The following is a 27786-nucleotide window of genomic DNA, read 5'->3' as shown; positions in this document are numbered from 1 at the left end:
CATATCCCATGGTACGATTTTGAAAAAAAAGTACTATGAAATTTGAACACTTTGTTCGTGGTGCCCATTTTCATGAACGCTTGTTCACGATTTTGGAAACACTTTTTCCTCCGTGTATCAAATGGTTTTTGTGAAGCATTGAAGTTCTTGGCATAGTTCTCAATAAGTATGACACAGGAGGTTTTGTTCGATCTAGTATATTATTCGTTCATGATTCTTACAAAAAGGCAAGCTTTACTACGCGTATGTAAAGCTTCCTACATTTAATATTTACAAAACATGAGTGGTACTGGCAGTTTGTTTTTTTTTTCGAAACGTGTCTATCTACAAACAAGCGTTAGTGCAGATTCCTGGTATAACCTGGCAAGGCCTGAGGGCTTCACGAAACAAATTTGATTTATTTAGTACAATCTGTTGAACCTCTGCTGTCCCCCGAAGCCACTGAATCCCCCGAATCCGTTGAATCCTCGTCCTTCGGCAGCGGGCAGGTAGGTGTTCTCCGGACCACAGAACGTTTTCGTGACCGCCGGCAGCGTTATGGTAGAATAGATGGTCTGGGCGTCCAGCTGGATTCCGGGCTGCGTGTTGGTGATCGTCCTGGTAATGTACTGAACATCACGCAGGGTCGTGGTGGCAACGTTGTTGACCGTTTGAATTTGGGGTGGAAGGGTTACGGTCGAGTAAATGGTCTGGTACTGGGCTGGAGGAGCTGGCAGGGTGACGGTTTGGGTGTTGGTGATGGTTCGGTAGACTGGCGTTGGAGTTGCGTTGATGACGGTCGAAACCACGGTCACCGGAGGCTGGGTGATGGTCTGGTATTGGGTTTGAGCGGGCAGCGTTACCGGTGGGATGGTGATCGTGTCACGGATGGTCTGGACAACTGGTGTGGTGGTGGTGATGTAGGAGGTCGTTGTGATGTACTGGGCTGGGAGCTGGACTGTCGAGTAGACGACCTGTGGCGGAAGAGTTACTGGTGGTGCCGTGATGGTAACGACATCTCGGACGGTTTGTACGACCGGGACGGTGGTAGTTTGAAGATAGGTTGAAGTTCGGGTGACTGCCGGAAGTGTCACTGTGTTGTAGATGGTTTGCGCTGGCAGGACTTGTGGCGGAAGCGTAACGGTGCTGACATCGCGGACGGTTTGGATGACCGGAGTAGCTTGGATGAGCGTGGTGGTGTACGTGGAAACGATTGGTGGCTGGGTGATCGTACGGTACTCGACACGTGGTGGTTGAGCCGGAGCCGTCACAGTGAACGTGTTGGTTTGGGTCAAAGTTTGGTACACCGGAACGGTTTGGGTGTACGCGGACGTGATGTAAATCGAGGAGTACTCGGTGATGGTCTGCTCATCGCGCTGGTACTGTCCCTGGACAGTCTCCGTGTAGGTGTTGTAGTCGGTAACGGTTTGCGTTACGTAAACCGTTTGAGCAGGGTTGAAGGCACAGCTCGGTTTCGGGTAAAAATATCCCGAGAATTGCTCGGCCCGAGCAACGACAGCTAGTGCCGCCACCAGTAGTATCGCGAATTTCTGCAAGTGTAAATTGAAAAAATAAACATTAGCGAAAAATGTAGTCGACAAATATGCACACTCCTAGCGCGCTACTGGACGCAGGCAAATGTATTCGAAGGTCATGGTTCTCAAGTATACCATTTCATTTGAATTTGGGCAAATATCAGCCGGACGAGAATCGAGCGGATTTTGTAATCGATCCGAACAAGATGTTGCATCGCGAAATTTTAATGGTTGCTGTTTTTGTGGAACTAGTTTTGAGTGGCTTTTTTGCGGATCGTGATGACGTTATTAGGCTGGTACAAATATTTTTAAAAGTTTTTGTCACCCCCCCCCCCCCTTTAAAATTGGCCCGAAAAATCAGGGGGCAAAAAAAATATTTTTACAATAAACTTCAAAATTTCAATGAAAATTCAAGTGCAACCAGCTGAAATCAAATTAAAATACATTCTCCTGCGTTTAAAATCATTTTTAGCATGTTTGGGTTTATTAAAAAATCTCAAGATTTTTTGAAAATTTTCTATGCAAAATCTTTTTTTTCGATAAAATTTTTGTTTTTGTCAGATCTTTTATTTTTTGAAAACTAATGATTGCAAAACAACTGAACTAGTGTAAAATGCATTTTAAAACACTTTTTTCATTTAAATGTGAAGACTATGGCTTGTTATTTAAATTTTCATTTTTTTTTATTTTTTTGCCCCCCCCCCTTGACCTCGGCCAGGGCCGAGGGACAAAAACTTTTTTGAATATTTGCATCGGCCTTATTGTGAATTGAAAACAGTCTGTTTTTGTGGTGTTTAAGAAATCTGATACAAAGTCATTTTATGTTTTTTCCTATTCTTTGAATGAAATATCGTTTTTCCAATTCAAGATACTTTAACCTGTTTAATTTTTAGGTTTTGATTTTGAAATGTAAATTATTTAGAAAAGATACTTTTGAATTATTTTTATGGATAAATTTTTTTTTATTTTGAAAGAATTAAAAAAGTCGGAAAAAACTGGTTCATTAATGCTCAAAATGATAACATAACGATATTTAGACTTTGAATAGTTTGAAGCAGCGTTATTCAGATATTTATTAAAATAATATTCAGGAGAAAGAATCATCACAGTTGTTAACTGACTTTTAATTCAAACTATTTATTATAAATCAACACGCATTTAAAGATTTTGAAATTTTGGTTATTCGAAATGCCAGGGTTTAAATATTGGTGTCATTATTAATTTGACTTTAAGTTGTTTGAATATCATGAACATCCCAGAAATAATACTCCATCAGTATTTCCTTGTGTATTGTAAAACTGACTCATCAACGTTAATATCACCAATGTGATTGATTGCAAACAGCTTTGCGGTACCCCCACGCACCGCAAGATTACCAGATCCTGCTCATCCTAATCAGATCATCAGATTAAACCTGGTTCTCGATGAGACATCCGGGGTACGCAAGATGAATGTCGCTAATTTCTCAGATTTCTGCTTAGAACTGCACCTCTGCCTACATTGTTTGAACGTGATCATCTACTTAGAAACACACATCATGATTCGACCAGCGAGCTGCGATATTGAGTTGAAATGGCCATTAAGGGGGGATTTTCACAGCTTCTTCGACGGAACTCATCACCCGGGGCGTGATGTGGGTGTGAAGAGTGACAAATTATTGCCGTTCGTTACCATATCTAGCTGAATGAGTTTTGTTCACTTCATTCTTCAGTGGAACTCGAGGTACAAATCCAGGGGCAAGGTTGATTACATCGTGAAGGGTTAAGGTTAGATTTGCTTTTAGTGACTTCATGCAGAAGAGATTACTGCATTATTTAGGAATCATGGGTAAAAATCTTTTTTTGTATCGCTTGAAAATGCTTTACGTTAAACTGAAATGGAATATTTGTTAACTTTTTTTAATTGGCTAAAGAAATGATTAGCTTCAATTTTAGTTTTGCTGATAAACGGCATATTTTTAGGGTATTCTCCATTAGTTTTGGCAATCTTTTGGAAACAGTATAGTTTTCTCAAAGACAAATGAGGATAATGAAGGTATCTTACTTTTTGCAATCCTTGTGCAGTAGCCTGTCCCATTTTGAGGTCATGTCGAGGAATTTTGAATGCTCACTTCTTAAATGATAGATCATGATGTTAGGAACAATGTTTTCATAGGCAGGAAAATAATAATAAAATACTTTCTTGCACCCCCTCTTTGATTGGAATCAATACAAAAACTGTTTCAATGTGTATTTTTTTCAAATGATTGGTTTTATCCGTAGATTAAGATGCACTATTGATATTGGAACAAAAAATTGCAGTTTTCGGTCTGTCCCAGGCGTATTTATGTCGAAAAAATCACTTTTTTTAACTTTTTTCAAAAAATGCTCACTTAATTTAGGAATTGAGAATTATTTGGCTAAATGATTTGATGAACCCAAAATAGATTTAAACATAAAAATGTTACGGATTGGATAGTTTTTCGGATAATAGTATTCGGCCATAAATCATGTGATACAAAATGTTTCTTATAGTAATGTTGGCCGCTGAATCTGAATCTAGAGATATGCCCATTTGGAATGTTATTTGCGTGTTTAAATAGCTGCAATTTAAATCGCTTGCAAGTTCGGTCATGCTTTCTCGGGTTTCGTTCCACTTTGATCGATATTTTACTCACAGAACTTTTTATGTCTAATGTTTTTTTTTCGGTCTGAACAAAGTTTCAGTAAAATACATAAATCCACCTGGGAGAGACCGAAAACTTCATTTGAAGTCCAATATCGATAGTGCATTTTAATCTATGGATAAAAACCTATCGTTTGAAAAAAATACACACCTGATTGAAACAGTTTATGTATTGATTCCAAGCGGTTTTAGAAAATTTGTTCAAATAGACTTTTTTAAGTAAATTGAAGAGGGGAAGGTGCGAGAAGGTATTTTATTATTTTTTCTTGTCTAAGAAGGGAGACCCAAAATTCCTCGACATGATGTCAAAATGGGAATGGCTACTGTGCAGTAATAAATATTCTAGAATGACTGTTTTTAGTGAAATTTGTTGACCTTTCGTTGAAAATATTTATTTTGCGATTTATTAAAATTTAATTCAAATTTAGGTCATTGTAACATTTTTAATTTACAGCTCTTTCCTCTGCCGAAAAATCATGGAGCAAAAAACATTTTGTGGCAAAAACAAAATTTTAATATTTGAGCTGAAATAGAATTTTTGTGAATTGAAAACTACTATAAATGCATTTTCTTGCGTTTAAAATCATATTTAGCTTTTTTTTGTTGTAAAAATCCGATATAAAGTACCGTAAAGTTTTTTTTGAATACAAAATTAAATTTATTGAAAACTTAAGATTGCAAAATAACGTACAGCAGACAAAAATTGCATTTTAAATGGCCTGTAATTTTTTAAATGACCTGTATGATAGATTTGGGCTCCCCAAATGCGCTCTAATCGACAGCATTTAATTTAAGGCGATTCCCTGCCAATACATAGTTTTGCAAATTTGGTTATAAATGCTATGTTAAGCATCCATGCGAACCCCCATATTATTGTCATAGATTAACGTGGGTGCGCATGGTTGCTAAAGATAATTCCATAGCATTTATACCCGGAATTTCCAATTTTAATTATTGGCAGAGAATTCACTAAAACTTAATTCTGTCGATTGGAGCATGTTCAGGGAGTCCACATTTATCATACCTAGATGAAACTAAAGCGATTACTGACATCAACTTAAAAATGTCGAATTTGCTATAGTTCGCATTACAGCTTCTTTGAGTTATCTTCGAATACCGAACATTCAAACTTAATTCCAAGAACGATCGAACGTTACGAAATTCAACACGTGATCTTCTCTGTAACACTAGATCCCACAAAGTTTCTCATTTTCCATGTGCCACCATGTGCCTTCCGATAGATCCTAACAGAACACGATACCCAGTTCACACTTCCACTCACCATCGTTGCACACCGCTGCTGGATGTTCTAGTTCTTGGGTTTCACTTCTCGTTCGATTGCGGATTCACTTTCAGTCCAAGGACGCTCGCAATTACGCAATTGAATAACCACGTTTTATCACACTTTTGCTTTCTTGTTCCACCTGCTGCAAGTGTTTTTTTTTTCTTCTCGCGAAGACCCGCGAATATCACTAGACTGCGAAACACCCCCGCTCTGGCCGCCCACTATCGGAACTCGACACCGAACTGAAGAATTCTACCCAACTGTCACCGGCGAACTAAGTTGCTCGTTATGACCGGTGGTCTTATTTATATCTAATTGGTCAAGAAGCATCACGGAGCTGCGCCAACTACAGAGAAGACAGCAGTTTTAGCCCAAGACATACGAGATGATGCTCTGTTGGGACTGGACATCTCCATCATCGTCATCATCTGTGAGCGTCGGCTTAAGCCAGTGTGAGATTGATTCACTTTGCAGGGTCTTTTAAATCACTAGAAAATCATTATTTAGTTGAGGGGAAGGCTTAACCTTACGTTGAAAGAAATTTGATCATCACTCTAAAATACTTTGTATTTAATTTAGGTTATTGAACTGTCCATAAAAAAGGGGGCAAAAAGAGTGTTGAATAAAATTTAAATTTTCTGCGAAAAAAACTTGTAAATTCGATTGTAAACTATGAAGATTACACTGTATAATGCGTATAAAATGAAATAAAGACATTTTTATTACCTCAGGCGTCATCCATAAAGTACGTATGCTTTTAGAGGGGAGGGAAGGGTTGACAAGATGTTGGTCGTAAAAAGTAACTTTTTCAAAACTTTTTTTTCGTAAAATCTCGATGACTCATGATGTTTCCAAGCAAACCCCTTATGTTTATGCATCATTTTTTGTAATTGTCTGCTCTACAGCTGTGTGGAACATTATTCCACTCTAAAACCCAGCAAAGTTAGAAAAAACATGAAACTTTAAAATGAAAAATTTTGTTCAAAATGAAAAAATGACCTTTCAATGTAGATTCGAAAAGTACATTAAATTTCCCTTAAAATGACATGTTCCAAATTTTTTTACAGTTAACAAACGGAAAATGGGAGAATTTTTTTAAACTTTTTAAAATACGTTTTTTTCGGAATTCTGAGTACGCCATTAAATCGGGGGTCTAATTTTACATAAAAGTCCCTTTGACGGCAAATTTCTATCTCATCACCGTTTCAGGCTGCAAATTATTGAAAAACACCTCTTTTTTCGCATGTTCAAACATGAAAGGGGTCGTGGCGTTTCTCCGTCACGAGATATAAAAAACGGATCTCGGATTCGTGATCAGGGACAAAAGTTACTCCTTAGGACAATGTTTCACGCAAATCGTGTGAGTTGGTAAAGAATTACCCTTTTCCATTGAGTGCTCTAGTTTTAGGGTTTTCAAGATCAAACATTTTTCTCGGAACGTCAAAATGCGACGTGCAAAAAGATAGCACGACAATGTCGAAATAGTATTCATTTTCGTGCATCTCTGAAAAAAGTCTCTCAATCTTATGGCAGAATCAACAATGTCATAAAAACAAAATTGTTGTTCTCAGCTGATTAAACATATTTTTTAACTAATTTACAATAATGGAACTTATTTTAAACATTTGAAAAAACTTTTTTTTCAATAAATTCAACATTAAACTGATCGGTAACGGTTATTTTGGAAAAAAATCGAGTGTTTTTTCGAATCTGCTACGAAACACTCAGATTGGTTTAATGACTAGCCGAGCTTCCGTGGCCGTGAGGTTACTGGTTTCGCCTTGTAAGCGGAAGGTGATGGGTTCGATTCCTGTCTGGCTCGGCAAAGTCAGATCCCTTAAAAGAGTGAATATGCTCACTGGGAATACTGACCGGTAGGGGATGGGTTTCGACTAGCGGCGTGCTGGGTTTCCAATCCAGAGGTCGTGAGTTCGATTCTCGTACCGGGATGATGAAGTTTTTTTTTTTAAATTTTTGACATTAAAAGTGCTTGAGGTGATATTTTTAATCCAAAGTCTGCGAAAATAACAGAACAGAATTGCCGGGACCCGTGGTGTAGCGCGGTTGCCTATTACCCAGTCGGCCTGGATTCGATCCCAGAAGGTCCCGGTGGCATTTTTCGAGACAAAAATTGTCTGATCACGCCTTCCGTCGGATGGGGAAGTAAATGTTGGCCCCAGTCTAACCTAGAAGTTTAGGTCGTTAGTTCAATCCAGGTGTAGGAGTCGTCTCCCTGGGTCCTGCCTCGGTGGAGTCGCTGGTAGGCAGTTGGACTAACAATCCAAAGGTCGTCAGTTCGAATCCTTGGGTGGAAGGAAGCTAAGGTGTAAAAAGAGGTTTGCAATTGCCTCAACAATCAAGCATTCGGACACCTAGTTACGAGTAGGAATCTCGCAATCGAAAACGCCAGGACAATGCTGTAGAGCGAATAATTTGATTTGATTGATCCTTAAAATAAATACGAAAACAATACTCCTAATGCAAAAGAAAAGTATCCAATCAGCATCCACGCGCGTTTCCATGCCGACGACGCCGCAGCCAGGCAACTGTCGGCTCTTGTGTGATTTTCCTCCCATGTGAGAATGTTGGTGAGAATCGCCCACCTTCCGCAATGTCTTCTTCAGCAGGAGGGCACTATTGACAAAAAGCTCAGAGCTGCCAAACAAGCAGGTATTTGTGAACGTACACAAACATAAGAGTCCCCCTCCTCGGGCCAAAAAGCTTCTGACCGATACGTCGCGCGCGAATTTTCGTGAACCACGGTTGATCCCATATTAGTGCGGAGTGATAAGGTTCAGGCCGTTGCTGTTGGCCAACTTTAATATATTCCACGCCGTGAGTCGGGGCTAAACGCTCTGACTAGGCGAAATTTTGGAATTTCACGAACCGCTTGATTCATGGCCACTTGAAAACAGATCAGATGATCGAGAATTGAAACTGACCACTTGCGTGGACAAGTTTTGGCCGTCGATTTTTTGGCACATTCTTGGCGAGTGCATCTTCAATCGAAACGTCGTCATGCGGATCCTAAACATTGACGAGGTTCCTACAAACAGCGTTTTTCGCGCTTAGTTATCGTGCTCGTACTAATTGAACTAAATGCTAATTTGGTCCTTGCGAATCGACGTGTCTTCATTGGTTTCGTTGAGTCAACTAACGATTTTCGGATATTAGTTTTTAGATGCTGCTATTTCGTCGTATTTCCACTGGTTTTTGGCAGCGCCAGCAGCGTTTGTGGCACGTGTGGCGTTTTCTTTGAATGGCTGTTGTAAACTGGTTTAGTATGCTTAACTCTCTAATCAGATTATGTATCAATGAAACCCGTATTACGTATTGGCATCTATTGATCAAATTGAAACTATAAAAAGCTAATTTTATTCAGGCCCTGATGGAATAGGTTAACGTTTCTAAAGATATCTGATACATTTTGCAAGCAGAATTTTTCGAAAAGGGAGCATATTATTTTCATGATTGCGGTTCGAATCCCGCGGCGGGCGCTCTAAAATTCTTTGTGTACAGTCATCCCACATATTCGGAACGGTTTCCAGATTGGCCAATGTTCAAAAAAACATAGCAAATCGATAATTGAACTTAATGATTCGTTTTTACCTTTATTTGAAAGCTTTTCTTGCGATCTTTCGAATGCTGTATTGAACATCTGCAAATTTTTACTTTTATATGAAGTTTTTGAAGAATTACATTGACCCTTGAAATCCACAAATTCGGAACACTTTTTTCTTACGAATGTAAACAAACTTTGGATCTCTCCAGGAGTACATATTTATTACCAAATAATGATTTCACACACTGAAACCAATGAAACTTAGGCTAAGTGATGTTTTATACATGGTTTGATAACTTTTTTTGTGAAAATATCAGTTAAATTCAGGTGTTCCACAATTGTGGGAGGCACAATAACATCCCACAATTATGGAACAAGCCATTTGGAGGCAGTGTTTTGATGCTATGGATAAAATAGTCTAAAAATTAAGTTTTTTGTTGAAAAAGTACTACTTTTACTAGTGAAATAGCAAGAGAATGTCCAAATAAAGGTCCTAAAAATAGTAGGGTTGAGAGAAAAGCTGCATTTGGCGTGCCATTGACAAATTATTACAGAAGTGTTCCGAATTTGTGGGTGTTCCGAATGTGTGGGATGACTGTAAATATGGGTATTCGGCGCCGTCGCTCCGTGCCATACTTTCATACACTTAGGAGCCCAGGGCGGCGAAGTCCTTGTAGATAAAAGGAAGACACTAGTGGTTGGTACTAGAAATGGTGGCCGACAGCTATAAAGTCAACTTCGTTTTTTTTCGTTGAAGGAAATTCCGATAGCTGAGGTAATCGGAAGTTGCCATCCATACAACTAAACGATGTTATTTAAAACATTTTAGTATCTTTGAAATTACTGAAACCGTCGCAATAAATGTTATTCCATATAAAATCTCTCTTTTATTGAGCTTGGGAGTTTAGGTGTTTTTAACATTTGCAACATTCCAGTTGCTAGTTGCAACTTTGTATTTTCAAAACATTGAAATTTTTTATAAATTTCATGGATTTTGAACCAATTTTAAAATTATAATAATTATTTAATTGAAATTAAGGATAAGGGCTAATGGAGACTAAGTGGAAGGTTTTTTGAGAGGTGAATGGTCTAAGGTGCTACCTTTTGCTCTAGTGATGACGACCGTTTAATAAAAATGTTCTTAGAATCAAACCGAAACTATCGCCATCGTCATTGTAACCAACTTGTATGAAATATAAAAAGAAGAGCTTCAAGGATCCAAACCCCCAAGTTTGAAATTACATGAGTCCAATTCGCTTTAGTACGATTAGTACGATAACTGCGTATGATAATGAAGATTAGCTGTTTCTTACAGAATAAACAATTTTATTTTATTTTTAACTTAAATGAAGATGTATCAAAGATTGATGCGCTGGAAGTGGGGACGCGAAATCGTGATTATTAAGGTTAATTTTTTGTGTGTGCTTTTGGGTCACTGTTAGTATGGGGTGAGTGCATAATTTGTAAAGGGGCGCGTGGTCGTAAAAAATATTCGGAGTGAAAAGTGATTTTTTTTGTGTGTGCTTTTGTCGTGTATTTATGTGTGCTATTTCTTGCTAGCAATGATAATATCAGTCCTTCCTTTATCATCGCTGATCCGAGAGCACGCCGCCGGTTGAGTTTGTCGAAGTAATTGTGTTCCAAAGTAACAGGGTGTTAATTGTGTTTCCTACTTCAGTCGATTGCGGGCGGTTCTATCCCATTCCCCAGAATCCAATTCCTCAGAATTCCATTCCCCAGAATGGTCCATTCCTCAGAAACTTATTTCCCAGAATAACCAATCCCCAGAAAAGTTTTATTTTTATTATGAATGTACTTTATTTCAAAAAATTATCAGTTTTAAAGTGTGAAGTATTTAGATTTCGCCTTTATTGTGATAACTGCTGACAAAAGTTAAATGTTCCCGTCTTTAAAGAAAGGAAAACGCTCAACTTGTGATGATTGCTGACGAAAGATGAATTTTCCCTTTAAAGTTGAATTTTCCCTTCTTTAAAAAAGGGAAAACTCTCTTGCCTGTCAGTATTGCTGACAAGAGTTTAATTTTCCCTTTGAAGTGACTGTCATAACTGCGGACAAAAGTTGAAATTTCCCTTTAAAGTTGAATTTCCCTTCTTTAAAGAATAGATAACTCTTTTGACTGTCTGCCGAAAGTTTAATTTTCCCTTTAAAGTAGAATTTTTCCTTCTTTAAAGAAGGGAAAACACTGTGCCAAATTATGGTATGCCAAACGGCGCTATACTAAATGGCATTGTATCAAATGGGAAACATAACATGTTTTTCAAGGTCATAAATATTTCTGGGGAATGGGTCATTCTGGGGAATGGATCATTCTGGGGAATGGACCATTCTGGGGAGTGGGATTCTGGGGAATGGGTCATTCTGGGGAATGGCATTCCGGGGAATGGGATAGAACCAGCCACGCCCTTGCCTTACTGAATTATTTGTGCCTTGAGCGTCATTTTTGTTGAGTAATTGGTGTTTTTTTTTGTGCTTTTGTAATCTTAATCAATTGTTTTGTGATTTTCAAAGTCCTTCCTATATCATCGTTGATCGGAAGGCACGGCGTCGGGTAAATTATATTTATTTTTTTCGAATAAGGTTTAATTTTTTATGGTGAACAAGCTAGTTCTATATAATGATCGAAAGACGCACTGACATTTTGGATCGTTGAGTTAATCGTGGAGCAAAATAAATTTTGTGTGAGTGATTTTGTATGTTAACCATAAAGACCTTCCCATAGCTCGCCGACGGGTCTGTTATGAAAGTCCTCCCCATAGCATCGTAGCTCGGGAGGCATCGAAAAGCCAATACCTTATCCAACTAACCCAAACAATAATAATCACGTGATGCTTGAAGGAGATGAGCCTGCAACTGATCCGACTAACATTCCTCCCTTTCGTTGAACTGCAGGCTTTTTGGGAGGGCGCCGGTATTGACTAATAAAGTAGGGATCTTCAGAGGTTAAACAGTGAACGGATGGTTGGCTCCCACTGATCATTTTTGATTCATTGTTTAACTTTATCTGATCTGTCAATAACGGAGTAGCAGCTCATTGGCAGTCAACCATGATCATTCTCAACTTAAATGAAGATGTATCAAAAATTCAAAGTGCTTATAAGGCCAAATATGTATGATGGAAATACCGCCCATTCCCCTACTCAGAATAATTGATTCATTATCACGTTCGTAACCCTAATTTCATAAGTATGTCCAGATCATCGCTTGACATTTGGAAAATTCGATCTAGCCACACACTGAACCATTGGAATCCACCCAGCCGTAAAATATCACTTGTTCTGCCGTGCGTACCGAAGCGTCGCAGCCGATACCCATATATGTTCCAATCAGTCACAGTACGAGTTCGACATTCCTGTACCAACAAGCAGCCAAGACCTTTACGCCGCGAAGTGGCTTGATCCGAATTCGTTTGCTTTGGCGCTGTTTGATTAATTTGTTTGCCGTACCATCATAATTGCTCGAAGATGAGCTGCTGCAGAAGATTTTTGGCGATTTGGGGATTATTTCTGGTGGGGGATTCCCGGCGGAGTCAACCGGGCGTCAAGGCCACCGGTGCGAACTACATGTGGTTTACTACACGGTTGGTGGTGGTAATTCGGCAACCCAAGTGGTGTCAGCCAGCGAAAAATCATGTACAAATATTGGCCGACTGGAGAACTGCGGAACTGGCATGAGCAATTTCTAGAAACCTGTTCCATGTGAGGAGCCTCTACAACCTAAGAGAGGTGAAATGTCAAATTCTTTGACATCGAATGTGTATTTAGTTTGGGTGTAAAGCAAGACTGGAAGCGAACTATCATAAAAGCAAGCTTTATAGATCCTTCGAATTAGAGGTTCCTCCGCTTCAATCGAAATGATCAAACTTCTCGCGGGAATTGTTGTGGGCATGTTCATTAGCCGCATCAACCAAGAGGAGACATTTCGCGTTGGGCAACATAAATGGCTGTTTGCTCTGCATATAGACCGACTCAAGTGTTTGCGACGTGGCATCGTTTGTCGCATGGGAGTTGTTTGACAGGTGCTGACTTACCTAGCCACTGACCGCGGGTTCATTCCGCCTGATGAGTTGTTAGGATTTTACAGCTGAAAGGGCTCATTGTTGATGCTGTTGTTTTACGCTACCCTGCAATTGCGTTTGATTTATTTACAATCGAAATAATGTAAGAGTTTTCACCATCAATTATTTGATTTAGGAGCTACATAGTATCAAGAGTTTGCCTTTTTAGCACACCACATGACAGATTTCAACCAATAAAATAACGGCCTCATAGGACCGTGACTTTCAGATCCAGCCTAATCAGTCGCTTGTTGAGTGTAAAATGTTTAAGACTATCTTTTCATAAGAGCTCTGCCATTTGTCATTTCAGATCCGAAATAGCACACAGTTTTGAGATTAAAGGTCAGCAAACAAAACGCAGCTCACATTAGTCGATTTTGACTTCAGGCATAGGGGAAAGTATGGCAAGTGTAACAAGCTAAGGAAATGATCGTTGTAACCCATTAAAAACGTTAAAAATGTGTCGGATTTTATAATAATCATCTTTCCGTTTTCTTCATATTTGGCTTTTCAGTCCGTCGAATAAAAGTAACAACCGTTTCCCTTCGTTACCGACGTTTCGGCTTATATTTTGAAGCCTTCTTCACTGGATCACTAAAAATCAGTGTGCTATTACTATTTGTTCTGTGTTAGTCGTGTGTTTTTTGTACTTACAAGGATGTTGTTCTTTGTCAAGTTTTGTTTTGTCATATGTGTAAACCGTCTGTTTATGTTCCTGCACATCACTGTTGGGATTAGGAATATGTTTGGTTAGGAGGGAGATTAGGAATATGTTTGGTTAGGAGGGGGTATTCCAGGTCTTGACTAAGACTTTGATAGAACAAGTTTTCAAAAAATCCTGTTTTTTTAATGCAAAAAATGATTTTAATTTTTTTATTTTCCGTATGTTCTACTCAACTAGTGGGGCAAGACGAACAACCCGTTGGGGCAAGAGAAACAATGCATGAAAAAACATGTTAATTTGCTGACAATTGAACTGTTATCACTTAGATACATCAGATTAGGATGTATTTGAAACGTTTCTTTCATTTTTAGATTAAAGAATATTATTTTACCAAAAATTTGATCGTTTTTACGAAAAAGATTATTACTTAGATGAAAAAAAGGAAAATTTCATAATATCACTATATTTTGTATGGACATTTTTTTAACAATTGTTTATCAGTTATTAAGTACGTTTATGTATTTATTTCCCAATAAAATATGTTGTTGCAGCAATTCGTATTTTTTCCGTATTAAAAATCCATATGGTACACTTGCCCCACCTGAACAATTTTTTTTAAAAGCTCTCAACAAATATAACCAAAAGTTAAATCATACTTTATAATAGGTGCAAGTCATTGATAGGGACACTACTGATCTAGGAAAAATTGCATTTTGATAAAATGAGCCTTAAAACGAACCCAAAGTCTTATTTTGTACTTTCCAAATATTATAAGAAAATAAAGGTTTGTAAAAAAACTTCATTAAATCTTATGCTCCGTGGCGTTTACGTCGTTTTGGCGGTTATGTGGTAGTAGAATCAGCTAATTGCATTGCTAGCAACATTTCCTCATACTGGAAATAATCAAAATTGTAAAAATTACGGCCGTACGAGCGATTGTTCCTCTTGCCCCATATGGTCGTCTTGCCCCACCTTCCCCTAATGCAACTCAATTTTAGATTTTTACCATTTGGGCACTTTATCACGTAACGGTCAATGAAAAGGCTTATTTCATTGAAGAACGAAGAACGCGGTAGTCGACACCTCTTGAAGGTGAGGAGTCGAGCTGGAAAATTAAAAGAAGATTAGATCCACAACAATCGAGAGCCTAATTCGAAATGTCATGAAGTATGATCGTACGAAAAAATTAGACGGGTTATGAGATAGGCAGAGTGATATTTGTAATTATAATGTTTCGAAAGTTTGAAAGAAGGTTGAAATTAGTGAATACTGAAATAACTTACATTCGCAATATTTGCATAAAAAAATGTTTACCTTTCTTTTTTTAGCTGAGGACAACAAAACTTGAACATTCTAGGAAACCATTACTATGGGTGGACTTATCGTTATTGACCAGTAGGTGTGTTTGCGTATGCTAATGATTTGCAAATGTTTTTTTGAAATATTGGCTAAGATGTGAATCCCTAAATTTAAATGATAATGTTCGGTTCTCCAGGAGACGCGATTTTTGAAGTCAATGTACTTTAGAACATTCACAGGCTATTTGTTAGCAAATTGAAAGGCTAAATATGTTTGCTGTCTTATTTGCCAATCATGTTTGAAATATATTTTTTTGGAGAAATAATAATTCCATTGAATATAACTCCATAATGAATTTAAACACAATTACAAATATGAGATGCATCCGCGTGGGGATAAGGAACTGCCCATCATAAAAATAAATCATATAGGGTAGGGTAGTCATCAATGAGACACTTTTGGTTTTCAACTTTCAACATTTTTTCTATTTTTTTCTTCAGCATGTTTTGATGAGCTTTTTGTTGCATTTTCTTTCTTTTAGTGTGTTCTAACATTGACCAAAAAATATGAGATCGATCGGACATCTACAGCCAGAGTTATTCAACTGTCTCATTGTAGACGCACTTGGCAGGAACAATGAGACAGCTGGGGAACAATGAGACACTCTACGAAAATCAATACTTTTCTAGAAAAACATCATGTTTTTGTATTGTTCCATTACAGGTGACTTGCCTTGAACATTTTAGAGCAATTTTGTCAACATGAAACTTTAATTAACAAAAGTTATACTAAAAAGTATTTAAATTTTGTAAAATCCATATATTTATACCAAATAACTTTGTATGTGTGGTTAAATGAAGTTAAAACTTTATAAATATCCCAAAAATCACTTTCAATTCATGTTTTTAAAGATTTACATGGATTTTGAAATGCTTAATGAAGAAAAATCAAAGTGTCTCATTGTTACCCATGGGCAAAAATGAGTGGGGAACAATGAGACAGCCCTGGATTCTAGGTATATTCTAAATTTTGGTCAAACCTAATGAAAGGACATTGTAGCCCAACTTAATACCTATGGAATGTCGAAAGAAATTTGAAGAAATATTAGTTTTGGTGTAAATGACAGCATACGAGCGAAAAAGTATTTTTTGTTCATAATTTACTTTTACACCCCAGAATCAAACATTTATGATTAACTTTTCAAGGGAGCGTCCATAACCAAAGCCACTATTATAGCAGACGTGTATCCAGTAGTTACACCTTTCCCCCAAATATGAGCCTGATTGGTTGAAACTACGACTTGTGAGAGCCATTTTATCATTGTTCCCCGTGTCTCATTGATGACTACTCTACCCTAACACTCCATAACTAAAACACACCCAATTGCCACAAAAATTCAATCTTGTTTTTATTCGTTTCCATCAGTCAAACTGTTTGTTTCAAAAATCTTTCCGACGACACGTGACAACATTCTCCGACAATATCATCCATAACATTGCTTCTTCTTGCTCCTCGCTCATCCTATGAGTATCTTGTTTGCTTTAGAGAGCCGGGAAGGTGTTCATCTCGGTTGGCGGGATGATTCTATCCTCCGAACGGGTAGACATCGTTGTACCGCAGCTGGTAGTCCTTAGCCTGGGGCAGGTATTCCGTTGGTGGTGGGTTTACTGGTTGTGGCAGATATTCGTTGTTGGGTTTGCAGACAGTGCTGGTTACGGCTGGTGCGGTGAAGGTCTTGGTGACATACTCCGGGATCCGGGAGACCTGAGTGCTGGTCACTGTCTGAGTTAGGGATTTAGTTTGGGTTTGAGTCAATGTTTTGATGCTGGAAACCGTCTTTGTCACTGCAGGAGCTGTGACCGAGGTTGTAATGATCTTGGTCGATGCTGGGAGTGGTGCAGGGGTAATGGTGGTGGACACCGTTACGGTTCTGTATACCGGGGAAGGAGTAGCGATCAAGGATGTGCTGGTAATGGTAGTAGCTGGCAAGGTAGTGGTCTTGTATGAAGTCTTTGCCGGGAGGGTAACCGTATTTGGAGGAAGAGTGATGGTCTCGTAGTTGATGACTTGTTCCGTTTTGGTAACATAAGCAGTGTTGGTACGAGTCACTGGGGGAGCAGTCTTGGTAATTTCCTTAGTAATCGGAGGAAGAGTCACAGTAGGTCCAGGAACATCGACGGTTTCTGTCAATCTGGTAATAACTGGAGTAGTTCTGATGACGGTTGAAGTCTGCGTACGAGTTACAGCCGGAAGCTGCACAGTCTCAACAATGACCTGTGGGGGCAGCGTCACTGGTGGCTGAGTTATGGTACTTGTTTTCGTTAGAGTACTGTAAACGGGAGTTGGTTTAACAACTGTGCTGTAAACAGTCGAAACAACTGGAGGTTGAGTGACGACAGTCGTGATGGTTTGCGCTGGTGGGGCTGGTAGAGTCCGAGTAACGGTACTGGAGCGTGTAACGGTCTGGGTCACAGGAACCTGCTGAACGATGGTCGAGTAGATAATATCGGTTCTTTCTTGGACCAGAGTTTTGGTAACAGCAGGCAGTTGCACCGTTTTCGATTGAATCTGCGTTTTGTAATCAGTCACTGTTTGGGTGATGGTTGTTGGTCCGGTCAACGGGCAGGCAGGAGTGGTGTAGTGGTATCCATCGAACTCCGACCGCGCACTGACTGCCAGTGCAGCGACTATGACTATAATGGCTTTCTGAAAATTGAGAAGATAATTTAAATTGTAATTTGTTACTGGAATGGGATAGGGTTAATCTGGTGTTTAATGGAAAGCAAAGGATCAGTAAACTATCAAGTCTATACCGTTTTTTATAGAAACAAGTTGGAGTCAGACACAATTCGAAATATGGATCAGTAATTGTGCTTTAAACAATAGTTTGGAAATTATACTAATTTTCAAATTCTCGTTTTATATAAATGGGACATTTCTATAGAAAAAACTGCATTGAATTTTTCAGATATTTTTTTTTCTTTTGGAGTCAGAGTCACTGTTGGTGGAGTAAGGACTTTTGGAGAGAAGGAATATCAGTTATGCGCTATCTACAATCACCTAACTTAGCATATCTAAGTTAAGTAGGGGAGTGTGGGGTAATTTGGACACTCTAAGGCAGCGATTCTCAACGGGGGTACCGGGCCTACTTGATTTACATGGGAGGGGGTACCAGCCTAGAAGAAGGTTGAGAATCGCTGCTCTAAGGAAATTGCTCTGCCACGGGCTGTATGGATATTTTAAAGGAATGTGGATGACACCAGAGGATAATAGAGACCATATTTTATGGAAAAAAATCATTTATTTCGATAAATTTTGATGAAAACCTCATTTTTAACGCAAAAATTAAAAGGTGTCAGCTCCCTCCGTGTACGCACGAGAGCATGCAGCTAGTGCTCAGTGCTCCATCGTTTTTTCGATTTTTTTCGCCGTAATTGATTGTGGTTACCCGCGAGTTTGCTTCTCCAGCATGCCAAAGGCCGGCCGTGGCCGTGGCAGTTCGAGTGCGGCCTCGAAAAACCCGCGAAGTTCGTCTACCGGCCGTGTGCAAAAAGGTAAACAAACCAACGCCGTGTCGGCCGCCATCGCGCAGGGGAGCGTCAGCGCTGAAGGCATCGACAAAAAGTTACTACATCCTGGATATGTCCAGGATCACCAGTGCGAACCCGTTCCGGTACTTCCGGTGCCACGACCAGTGGCACATCAACATCCGCCAACATCCCCATCAGGAACGAGTTCCAGATGCTGAGCGACGACGAAGAAAATAACAACTCTGACGGTAGCAGCACTACCGACGACGACGACGACGATGATGGTCGTGCACGGAAAAAGTGCCGACGTCAAAAGAACAACTCTCCAGCGGAACGTAGACCACCTCAATTTTTGTTTTGGACACGTTAGCGGACGATGTTGACGAGTTGCTGGAAGGCCTCGGATATTGTCTGAAAATCGGTAAGTCGGCAGTGCAAGTGATCACACTGACCAAAAAGAATTTTGACCTGGTGTTTGAAGAATTGAAGCGAAGCAACTTCAACTTCTACACATTCAACCCCGAGAAGCCCCCTGTTAAGGTTGTCTTGCAGGGTTATCAAGACCGTCCGATCTCCGACCTGAAGGGTCACCTTTCGGATGCCGGAATAAAACCGCGGGAGATTAAAGTGCTCTCGCGCAAGACAACGGTAACAGGTACACACACACTGTACCTGTTGTACTTCGACCGCGGCACCGTCAAGATCCAAGACCTGCGGCGGACTAAAACGTTGGACGGTTTTTGGGTAAACTGGCGGTTTTACACCAAGAACCCGACGGACGTAGCGCAATGCCACCGTTGCCAGAAATTCGGCCACGGCTCGCGGAACTGCAACCTCCGGCCCCGCTGCGTGAAGTGCGGTGAGTCACACCTCTCGGAGGCGTGCGCACTGCCACGAAAGGCGGACTTGGGGACAAGGCAGAACAAACCAAGCCGCGCGTAAAGTGCGCGAACTGTGACGGCAACCATACCGGCAATTACCGCGGATGCGTCGCGCGCAAGGCCTACCTCGAGGAGCAGGAAAAGAGAAAAAAGAAAGCGTCCCACCCTCCTCAGCGAAGTACGAGCGCAGCCGTTCCTGCAGCTGGACAGCGTACGGTTCCAGCGGAAAACTCAGCGTTCCCTCCTGGTTGGGGGCGTTCGTTCGCCAGCGTGGTCGCTGCCGGTAGCGGCAGTACGGCCCAGCAAGAAGTCACCGGGAAGATCTCTTCACCCTGCCGGAGTTCTTTGCTCTCGCGGGGGAGATGATGACGCGGTTTCGGAGCTGCCGAAACAAGGCAGAACAATTCCTGGCCCTTGGGGAACTGATGATCAAACACATCTACAAAGGATAAATTTTCTGTGATCTAGTATTAAGCTTTCTTCCTCTATCCCCTTTCCTTTGCAATTTCTGTAAGTTTTTTTATAGTTTTTCTTACTCTTGCTAGTGCCTTAGTTAAAGAAATAATTGTTCCTAAATGGATTATGATGCAACACACAGCTGTAAGGAACTCCAAAACTCTGTTATGCACTTCAAAATAACTCATTGTATCTTGATTATTCACCAATAAAACCGAATTGAATTGAATTGAATTAAAAGGTGTCCAAATTACCCCCACATTTTTGTATGGGGGTAATATGAACACCCCTATGGGGTAATTTGGACATGCCTTGTGGGGTAATTTGGACATGCCTTGTGGGGTAATATGGACATACCTTGTGGTGTAATATGTAATATGGACACCTTTTTTGGGGTAATTTGGACACATGTTGAAGAATAAGTTTATCATTTGATTTTTTGAACATTTATTATATCCTTCAACCTGGTGTTGTAATTGCTTTATATTTTTAAGTTTTTTTTTTGCTCATAATATTTCATTAAAGGTTTAAATAATGATTTTGTGATAGAACTATAATTCAATAGGAAGATAACAAAAAGTTCAGGGTAGTATACATAATTTAATCATTCATTCTCAAATGATTTAAACATTGATTCTGGATAAGGCACAAGTATAGTTTTTAGTGATTAAGGTATCGTTTAGATTTATCCAAACCCATCTTTATATAGAACTTATTAACCAGAAACTCTTAATTTTTTTTATTTTGACATTCCGTAGCCCTTCAAATTTAAATATTATTGCAAAGCATCAAAAAGAAATTAAATAAAAACAAGTTTTACGGATATGCGAGCATTTTTAAGATTTTTTATGTTTTTTTTACCTCAAACTTCAGCCCGTTTTACCCCACTTCCCTTTGTCGTAGAGGGCTCATATTTGGCATGAGTTCATCTCATGCATAGACAAACAAACGCTGAAAGTTTCATCCACATCGGAGCACCTCGATACGACCTTTAGAACAAACCGAGCATTATTTACAAATACTGCCTCTTAAACATTGATTCTGGATAAGGCACAAGTATAGTTTTTAGTGATTAAGGTATCGTTTAGAATTATCCAAGCCCATCTTTATATAGAACTAATTAACCAGAAACTATGCATTTTTTTTATTTTGACATTCCGTAACCTTATTGTAAAGCATCAAATAGAAATTAAATAAAAACAATCAGCATTAGAGTCTAGTTTAACGCCAAATGTGCAGTAATCAGATTTTCATCCATTCGAATATTGAAATAAATTTATCTAAATTTACAAAATAGGGGTTTTGTGAAAGTTCTCATTGCTCATATTCCTTTTTGAGTGTTTTGACATTTTAAATCCCTCTAAATTTATCTGAATCCCTTTAAAAAGTCAAACAATGAAAGTTACATTTTTTTGTCTGACAGGTAGACTTTCAGGTATATCTAAATTACCCCACAAGGCATGTCCAAATTACCCCCATAGCATGTTCTATCAAAAATTGCCATTTTTGATGATAAAAATGGATAAAATGCACAATATGTATCCGTACATATCTCAGGCATCGTCGAAGCAACCCCCTTAAATAAAAATTGTCCACTTTTTTGCCATATAATCCCTGCAAAACCTAATTTCCCAACCCTCAAACTGCCAAACTGCCTTTGGAAACTTTTACATATTATACCAAAACTACTTAACCTATTCCGACTTTTTTGGTTTGTCCATACTCCTAGGCTATTACTAGTACTAGCCTTATCACTTAAATTGCCGTTTTCACTTTATATCCGAAGAAAAATCGATTTTTAAAGGGGTGTCCAAATTACCCCCACCGCCCATATTACCCCAAACTCCCCTAGACTAGATAATTCGTGTAGAAAAAGCACGTTACGTTGTGCGGTTATCTACAAAACTTGCTGGGATGTTATACGTTGCTATGTAATTGTTTGTTTACATTTGATATGAAAACGTAAACTTACTAAACCGGAAAATCTTGAAAAACCGGAAATGAAAAGTAAAAAAGTTAACCGACTTATGAGCATTGTTTCGGGATTTTTAATTTTGTATTTAATTATTTGGATAATTTTATGATGAGAATGGAATTTGAGAAGGGTGTAAGTTTTTTTTTTTTAAATATTATTGTATCTCGTAATGTTGTGTCGATTTTCCAGACAATTTCGACGATTGACGGTACGATCCCTTAAACTGTTCTAGACTTATATTTGAATATGGCTTTTTCTGAAAAAGTTTTTCAAAAAAAATATTCCAAAATGATAATTTTGCTGTTTTAAAACAAGCTTGGTTTTGGTCTCGAAGTGATGATCTGTCAAAAAATCCATGCTGCTATTTTTGGTAAAATCTCTCCTGTCATTTTGATTTGGGCTGTCAGTTTTGGATAGCAAATCAGCAATCAGGGTTAGCTGTTTCACCAATCCCAAGTTGGTAAATTTACTTGTAATTTTTGCTAATTTAGCCAAAAAATCACTGTTTCACCAATTTGAAGTCAGCTAAGGCTGGTACAAATATTTTTAAAAGTTTTTGTCACCCCTCCCCCCCCCCTTCAAAATTGGCCCGAAAAATCAGGGGGCAAAAAAATATTTTTACAATAAACTTCAAAATTTCAATGAAAATTCAAGTGCAAAATCTTTTTTTTCGATACAATTTTTGTTTTTGTCAGATCTTAGATTTTTTGAAAACTAATGATTGCAAAACAACTGAACTAGTGTAAAATGCATTTTAAAACACTTTTTTCATTTAAATGTGAAGACTATGGCTTGTTATTAAAATTTTTATATTTTTTTATTTTTTTGCCCCCCCCCCCATGACCTCGGCCAGGGCCGAGGGACAAAAACTTTTTTAAATATTTGCATCGGCCATTTGAATTGTTAAATTTAATATGGAACTCCTTTCCGTGAGGCAAAGACTTTATCAATTTAAACTGTTCGCCATTTTCAAATGCTTGGATAAATAATATAGAAGGCCGCCATCTTAGGCCCACCGGGCTTACAAATATTAGAAAAATGTCATTTCTTGAAATGTGTGCTTATAGTATTTATATTTTTTTCAATGTAGTACTTTACGACTACAAATTCAATGTAACAACCGAAAGCAATCCGAAAGTGATTTTTTTCGGGTGTTTTCCCGAAACTGTCGAAAACCAACTATCTATTGTTGAAAAAATCATAAGGCCGATGCATATATTTATTGAAGTTTTTGGAATCCATAAAAAAAATTTTTGTTGATAAATCACAAATATGCTTAACATGATGTTTTTTGATTTTTTTTGCGCCATGATTTTTTGGACCGATTTTGAAGGAGAGGGGGCGGTGACATAAACTTCAAAAAATATTTGCAACGGCCTAGCTTGGCCGAAATAGGGGAACAGCATCTAATTCCAGCGTGCCTCTAATGTTGGCAGGTCAGAACTTTGACATTCAATTAAAGCTAATTAAAAGCGTTTTCAACTGAATTCGAGTGATAAATAGCTCAATAAGAAGTGAGCAAGCAAGTTTCTATCAAAAGTTTGCAAAATTAGTTGTTTAAATAGTGAAAATCAGTAAATTGGATGGAGTTAGGAGCGAGTGCTTAACCTGCCAAACATACGAGAATTTCCCCTATAAGCGGCCGACTTAGACAATTGCCTTGCTTTAATGCCGTTTTTGTTTGGCCTAAACACAACTTTAGACTTATATTCATGATCGAAGTGGTTATCATTTTTACAAATATTAAAGAAAACACAGTTTTTTTCCAAACTATCATAACATACCTACAAGTCTAGAGTTTTGTTTGAAAAGGTCCTATTAACATTTGAAGCACAATAAATTATAGGACCTTTTCTTAAAAAAAAAACTCTGTAAATGTTATTTATAAAAGCAATCTTTTAACAAGAACTTTATTTCGAAATAAATGTTGGTTAAATTCATAATAATATGACAATTTTTGAGAAGTTTAAAAAGTTTATATTTTTAATGGTTTTATCTCTTTAATTTTTTGACCATTTACTCTTTCACAACCTGATTGAAACATGTATCACAACTAGAAAATACTGGAACTGAACACCGAGTTCTCTTACTGAATTAGATTTCTTGAAGTTTGATCAATTTTTTTCCCCAGGTAGGCGGTTCAATATACTATTTTTGACGTCCAGCTCGATTGGATGAAATCTCTAGAAAAAAATAGCCGTTTCCCGTTCCATTTTTATGGGCTGTCACTTTTCCAGTATTTTTTTTTTTGCTTTTTGTAGTTTATTGTTGATGTTTTTAAGCAAATCAGCATAAGTTTAAAATAAACAGGATCCACCGTTTGATACAGTTTCCCCTCAGCACTATTGCGATCACCAGAAGTTGTTCATTTCCTTTTTTAGGCACGCAATGAATTCTTCTTTATATCGATGTATTACCACTTCAAACAATTTCATTCACTTTCTTTAGTGATTTTCACACTCACCATGCTTGAGCAAAGTTTCTAAAACAGTTTATCACTAAAATCACAAGTTTTTTTTCTTCACAACTTTATGTCCGTCACTTCCGGTGTCGTTTTACACAGCCAAGCTTTTTTAATCCTTAAAACTGCTGAAGCTCCTTCAGCTGCTGCTGCTCGTCGTAGAATCCGCTGCCGTTTGGTTCAGCTTCGGGTCCGTTGCTGCCATCGATACCCCGGCGACAAACTTTCAATTCTATACTAAAGCCCCGACTAGCAGCTCGGTCTTATTTATATCTAATCGTTCTGGATGCTTAACACAAAAGTTGCTGCTGCGAGCTGCCATCCGAATCAGATCATCAAGTTTTTCTCTCCAAAAACCATAAAACGCTCCAATTTGCTTAGCAGTGTCTCGGAAGCTTGTCTGAGTCCGTTTTTCCGTGATGAATTTGCATATCGTCGATCGCCGGATAGTTCTTCACTTTAAGATATTGATAACAAAGCCAGTTTTCACAATCGGTAGCGTTTTGCATATTATCAAGAGCATCGCGTGGCGTCTCCTATTTTTGATGGGATCTATAACAACAATACTGCGTGATTATATCTCGACTCAAGATTTGGAAAATGGAACCGTAAGCGTCCCTCAGGTTTGCTCACTTTCTTGACGGGGTCATTCATAAATTATGTGGTTTATCGTTGGCCATTTTTCAACTCTCCTCTTTTTCCACAGCATTTTGCTGTTTCTCAGTAATGTATATAACTGTTATTATTGTTATTAGTTTTGTTTTAAATCTCCTTGTTTTAAAAATCCGGGAGCGAATAATTTGATTTGATTTGATTTGATTGATTTGAAAATTGACATAATGGTTTTGGCTGATTATAAAATGGCTTAATGGAATACCAAAATTAGTTCATTTTATATTGATTTTTTTACGATATTCATAAAACTAATAAAACATGTTTTCTGACAAAACGCGCATATAAGCGCGATTAATTGAAAGTTAGAATAACATTGATGGTCAAATTTGATTAGTTGTCATAAAATATCATCAAGTTTTGCATAAATGTAGACTATAACCATGCACATGCTCATGCTCATGCTCATATTAATTGAATAAATGATCACTATGGCTCAATCTTACATTATGATCGTTCAATGGGTCAATTATATTCATTGTTTGCTAAGCATTTCAAACTAACTATGTTTAAAAATGTGTTTTGTGATTTTGTAGAAAAAGTCATTGACTACTTAGTTTATGGACGGCCCCTGTGCTGTTGCACTCCGCAGCGCGAGACGCTGGTTTAGTGAGAGCGAGAAAGATTCCTCCCCAGAACATCCGTCGTTGACGCCCACTAATCCAAGTAAATCAGAAGCATTCGTCGAACACCTCCCGAGGACACCTGCAAGTCGCGAGTCTGCCCAAGTGTTGTTCCAGACAGCCGAAAAAGAGCACAACCCGGCCAGTATATCTCGCTTTCGGGGCTAAGAAATACTAATTTACGAGAAACCAAATAGAAGTGGCCAAGTCGGTACCTGTGGGATGGTTTCGCGATGAACTTTATGCAAATTTTGTCCTTTACCACTTGGGATATTCTGGGAGCATCTTCTGGCGGGCTTAAGAGACCCACGAAAAGGTAAAATCTGGTTTGTGAACAAAATTCCTTAAACTAGTTTTTGGAAAGTTCATCGATCCTTTTTTGAAACAAACCCCAACCAAATCTGCGCAAATTTTGTGGAAAAATCGTTAAACTACGAACCCCCCGAAGATGCTTCCAAAAGTTGGAACTGGTTTCCGCGAGCAGTTTTTTGGGTGCGAATCTAAGCCGACAGATTCGCTCGACGGGGAGATGGTTTTATTCGATTTAGATTAGCGATAGTTCTGTTTTGTTGGGACTTACGGTTCGCTCTTATTAATGCAAATCGAATTCAATTGGATCATTTCGAACGGACGTGCGGAGAGGCGTTGACAGAACGGATGGAATTTGGCCTTCAAGAATTGTGCAGCGGATTTCTTGTTTGCGCGAAATGTGTTGACAGCAAAAAAAACAAAGTTTTTGAAATTTTTGTTATTTTGATGAAAACTTATAAATAATGCTATAGAATTTGTAAAAAAAACAAGATAATAGGTCCGCATCTTTGTCGATTTCTCGGCGACGGGTTTATTATGGAAGTCCTCCCCATAGCATCGTAGCTCGGTAGGCATCGAATACCTTATCCTACTAACCAAAAATAAATCAAATCCGTGATGTTTGAAGGAGATGCTGTGAATTCAACAGTCTCATGCGGTGTCAACAGGTATATAGCGAAAAGCTGTGTCTTTGATGAGTCTGCAACTTCAACTATCGGACTAACATTCATCCCTTAAGTTGAACTGTAGGCTTCTTTGGAGGGCGCCGGTATTGACCAGAGGGTTAAACAGTGAACGATGGTTGGCTCCCACTGATATTTTTTTATTCATTGTTTAACTTCGGCTGATCTGTAAAAACGGAGTAGCAGCATTGGCATGCTCATACTCATTCGCATGAGAATTCATCAACTGTGTTGAATGCTTTCTACTTGTTGAAAAAGTTGTCCAAATCTCCAAGTTCTAGTTGAATTCAATTAGCTATTGGCATATAAAACTGTACTGAATTATTTTTTTTCGCTTTTTATTTTTTTCAGAATGATTTTTCAAGTCAAGCAGAACCGGCTGTTGAAGATGATGCTAAATCTGGATCCTTTCCACCCGACTGACGACGTCCACAGGATGGCGAAGATGGAGTTGATTGGAGTTGGCTCCAGCGAGTGCAACCGAAGTTCTGGATGGGGTGCGCCACCTCAGTCAATCTCCTGCTGCAGCGGTTGTCCCCTTGAGCTGTGATATTAGAATAAGTAATGCCTCTTTACCTTTAACTATCCCACATCTATTAGCTATTTCGAAGGTTATTTTTGCATTTTTTTTCCTTCTCTGTCAAATTCGTTCTCCTTAGTACCAGTAAACTCTCTCCCCATTTTGAACAAATCAGCTGTTGAAAGGTAGTCCATATCTCAGCTCAGGATAACAACTGCACCAATGTAATTATTAAAGCAACCTAAAAAATGAAATGAAGAATGATTTTTCTGAGTTTAATGAATCTTTTTGGGTCGTAGGGTCTTAGTTGAAATTTTTGAATTATTTGTGATTATATGCTAAAGATAAAATAGGAAATAATCTTAAGTAGATAAACCTTTTCATTTTAAATACTTTAGTTTTTTTTTATTTCTAGGGTGTAAGGCGTCATCCATAAAGTATGTCACGCTAAAATCGGCCAAAATTAACCCCCTCCCCTATGTCACACTTTGTCACGCTGGCTCTGACCCCTCTCAGAAAGTACGTCACGTTTTGTCTGACCCCCGATCCGCACTATCTTGTGTTTTGTACAATTTCTTTTATTTCAGAAAAAATGTGTAATTTTACCTCCGAA

General features: G+C 38.5%; 2 protein-coding genes across 2 annotated transcripts; both read right to left on the bottom strand.

Annotated features, from left to right (window-relative positions):
• Positions 1-181: 181 nt before the first annotated feature.
• Positions 182-5749, bottom strand: LOC6042845 (mucin-2). The gene is made up of 2 exons (XM_001853548.2): positions 5461-5749; positions 182-1529 (listed from the first exon to the last, which is right to left on the bottom strand). Exons 1-2 carry the CDS (start codon positions 5461-5463, stop codon positions 402-404), a joined length of 1131 nt encoding a protein of 376 aa, XP_001853598.2. The 5' UTR covers positions 5464-5749; the 3' UTR covers positions 182-401.
• A 10697-nt stretch (positions 5750-16446) lies between these two features.
• On the bottom strand, positions 16447-24624 carry LOC119768986 (agglutinin-like protein ARB_02240). The gene is made up of 2 exons (XM_038260853.1): positions 24370-24624; positions 16447-17769 (listed from the first exon to the last, which is right to left on the bottom strand). The coding sequence occupies exons 1-2, from the start codon at positions 24370-24372 to the stop codon at positions 16648-16650; spliced, it is 1125 nt and encodes a 374-aa protein (XP_038116781.1). The 5' UTR covers positions 24373-24624; the 3' UTR covers positions 16447-16647.
• Positions 24625-27786: the final 3162 nt, after the last annotated feature.

The sequence above is a fragment of the Culex quinquefasciatus genome, chromosome 3, assembly GCF_015732765.1.
Source record: "Culex quinquefasciatus strain JHB chromosome 3, VPISU_Cqui_1.0_pri_paternal, whole genome shotgun sequence".
Classification (NCBI taxonomy): domain Eukaryota; kingdom Metazoa; phylum Arthropoda; class Insecta; order Diptera; family Culicidae; genus Culex; species Culex quinquefasciatus.
The sequence above is the reverse complement of the archived record's forward strand: the minus strand, read 5'-3'. Positions and strand labels throughout refer to the sequence as shown.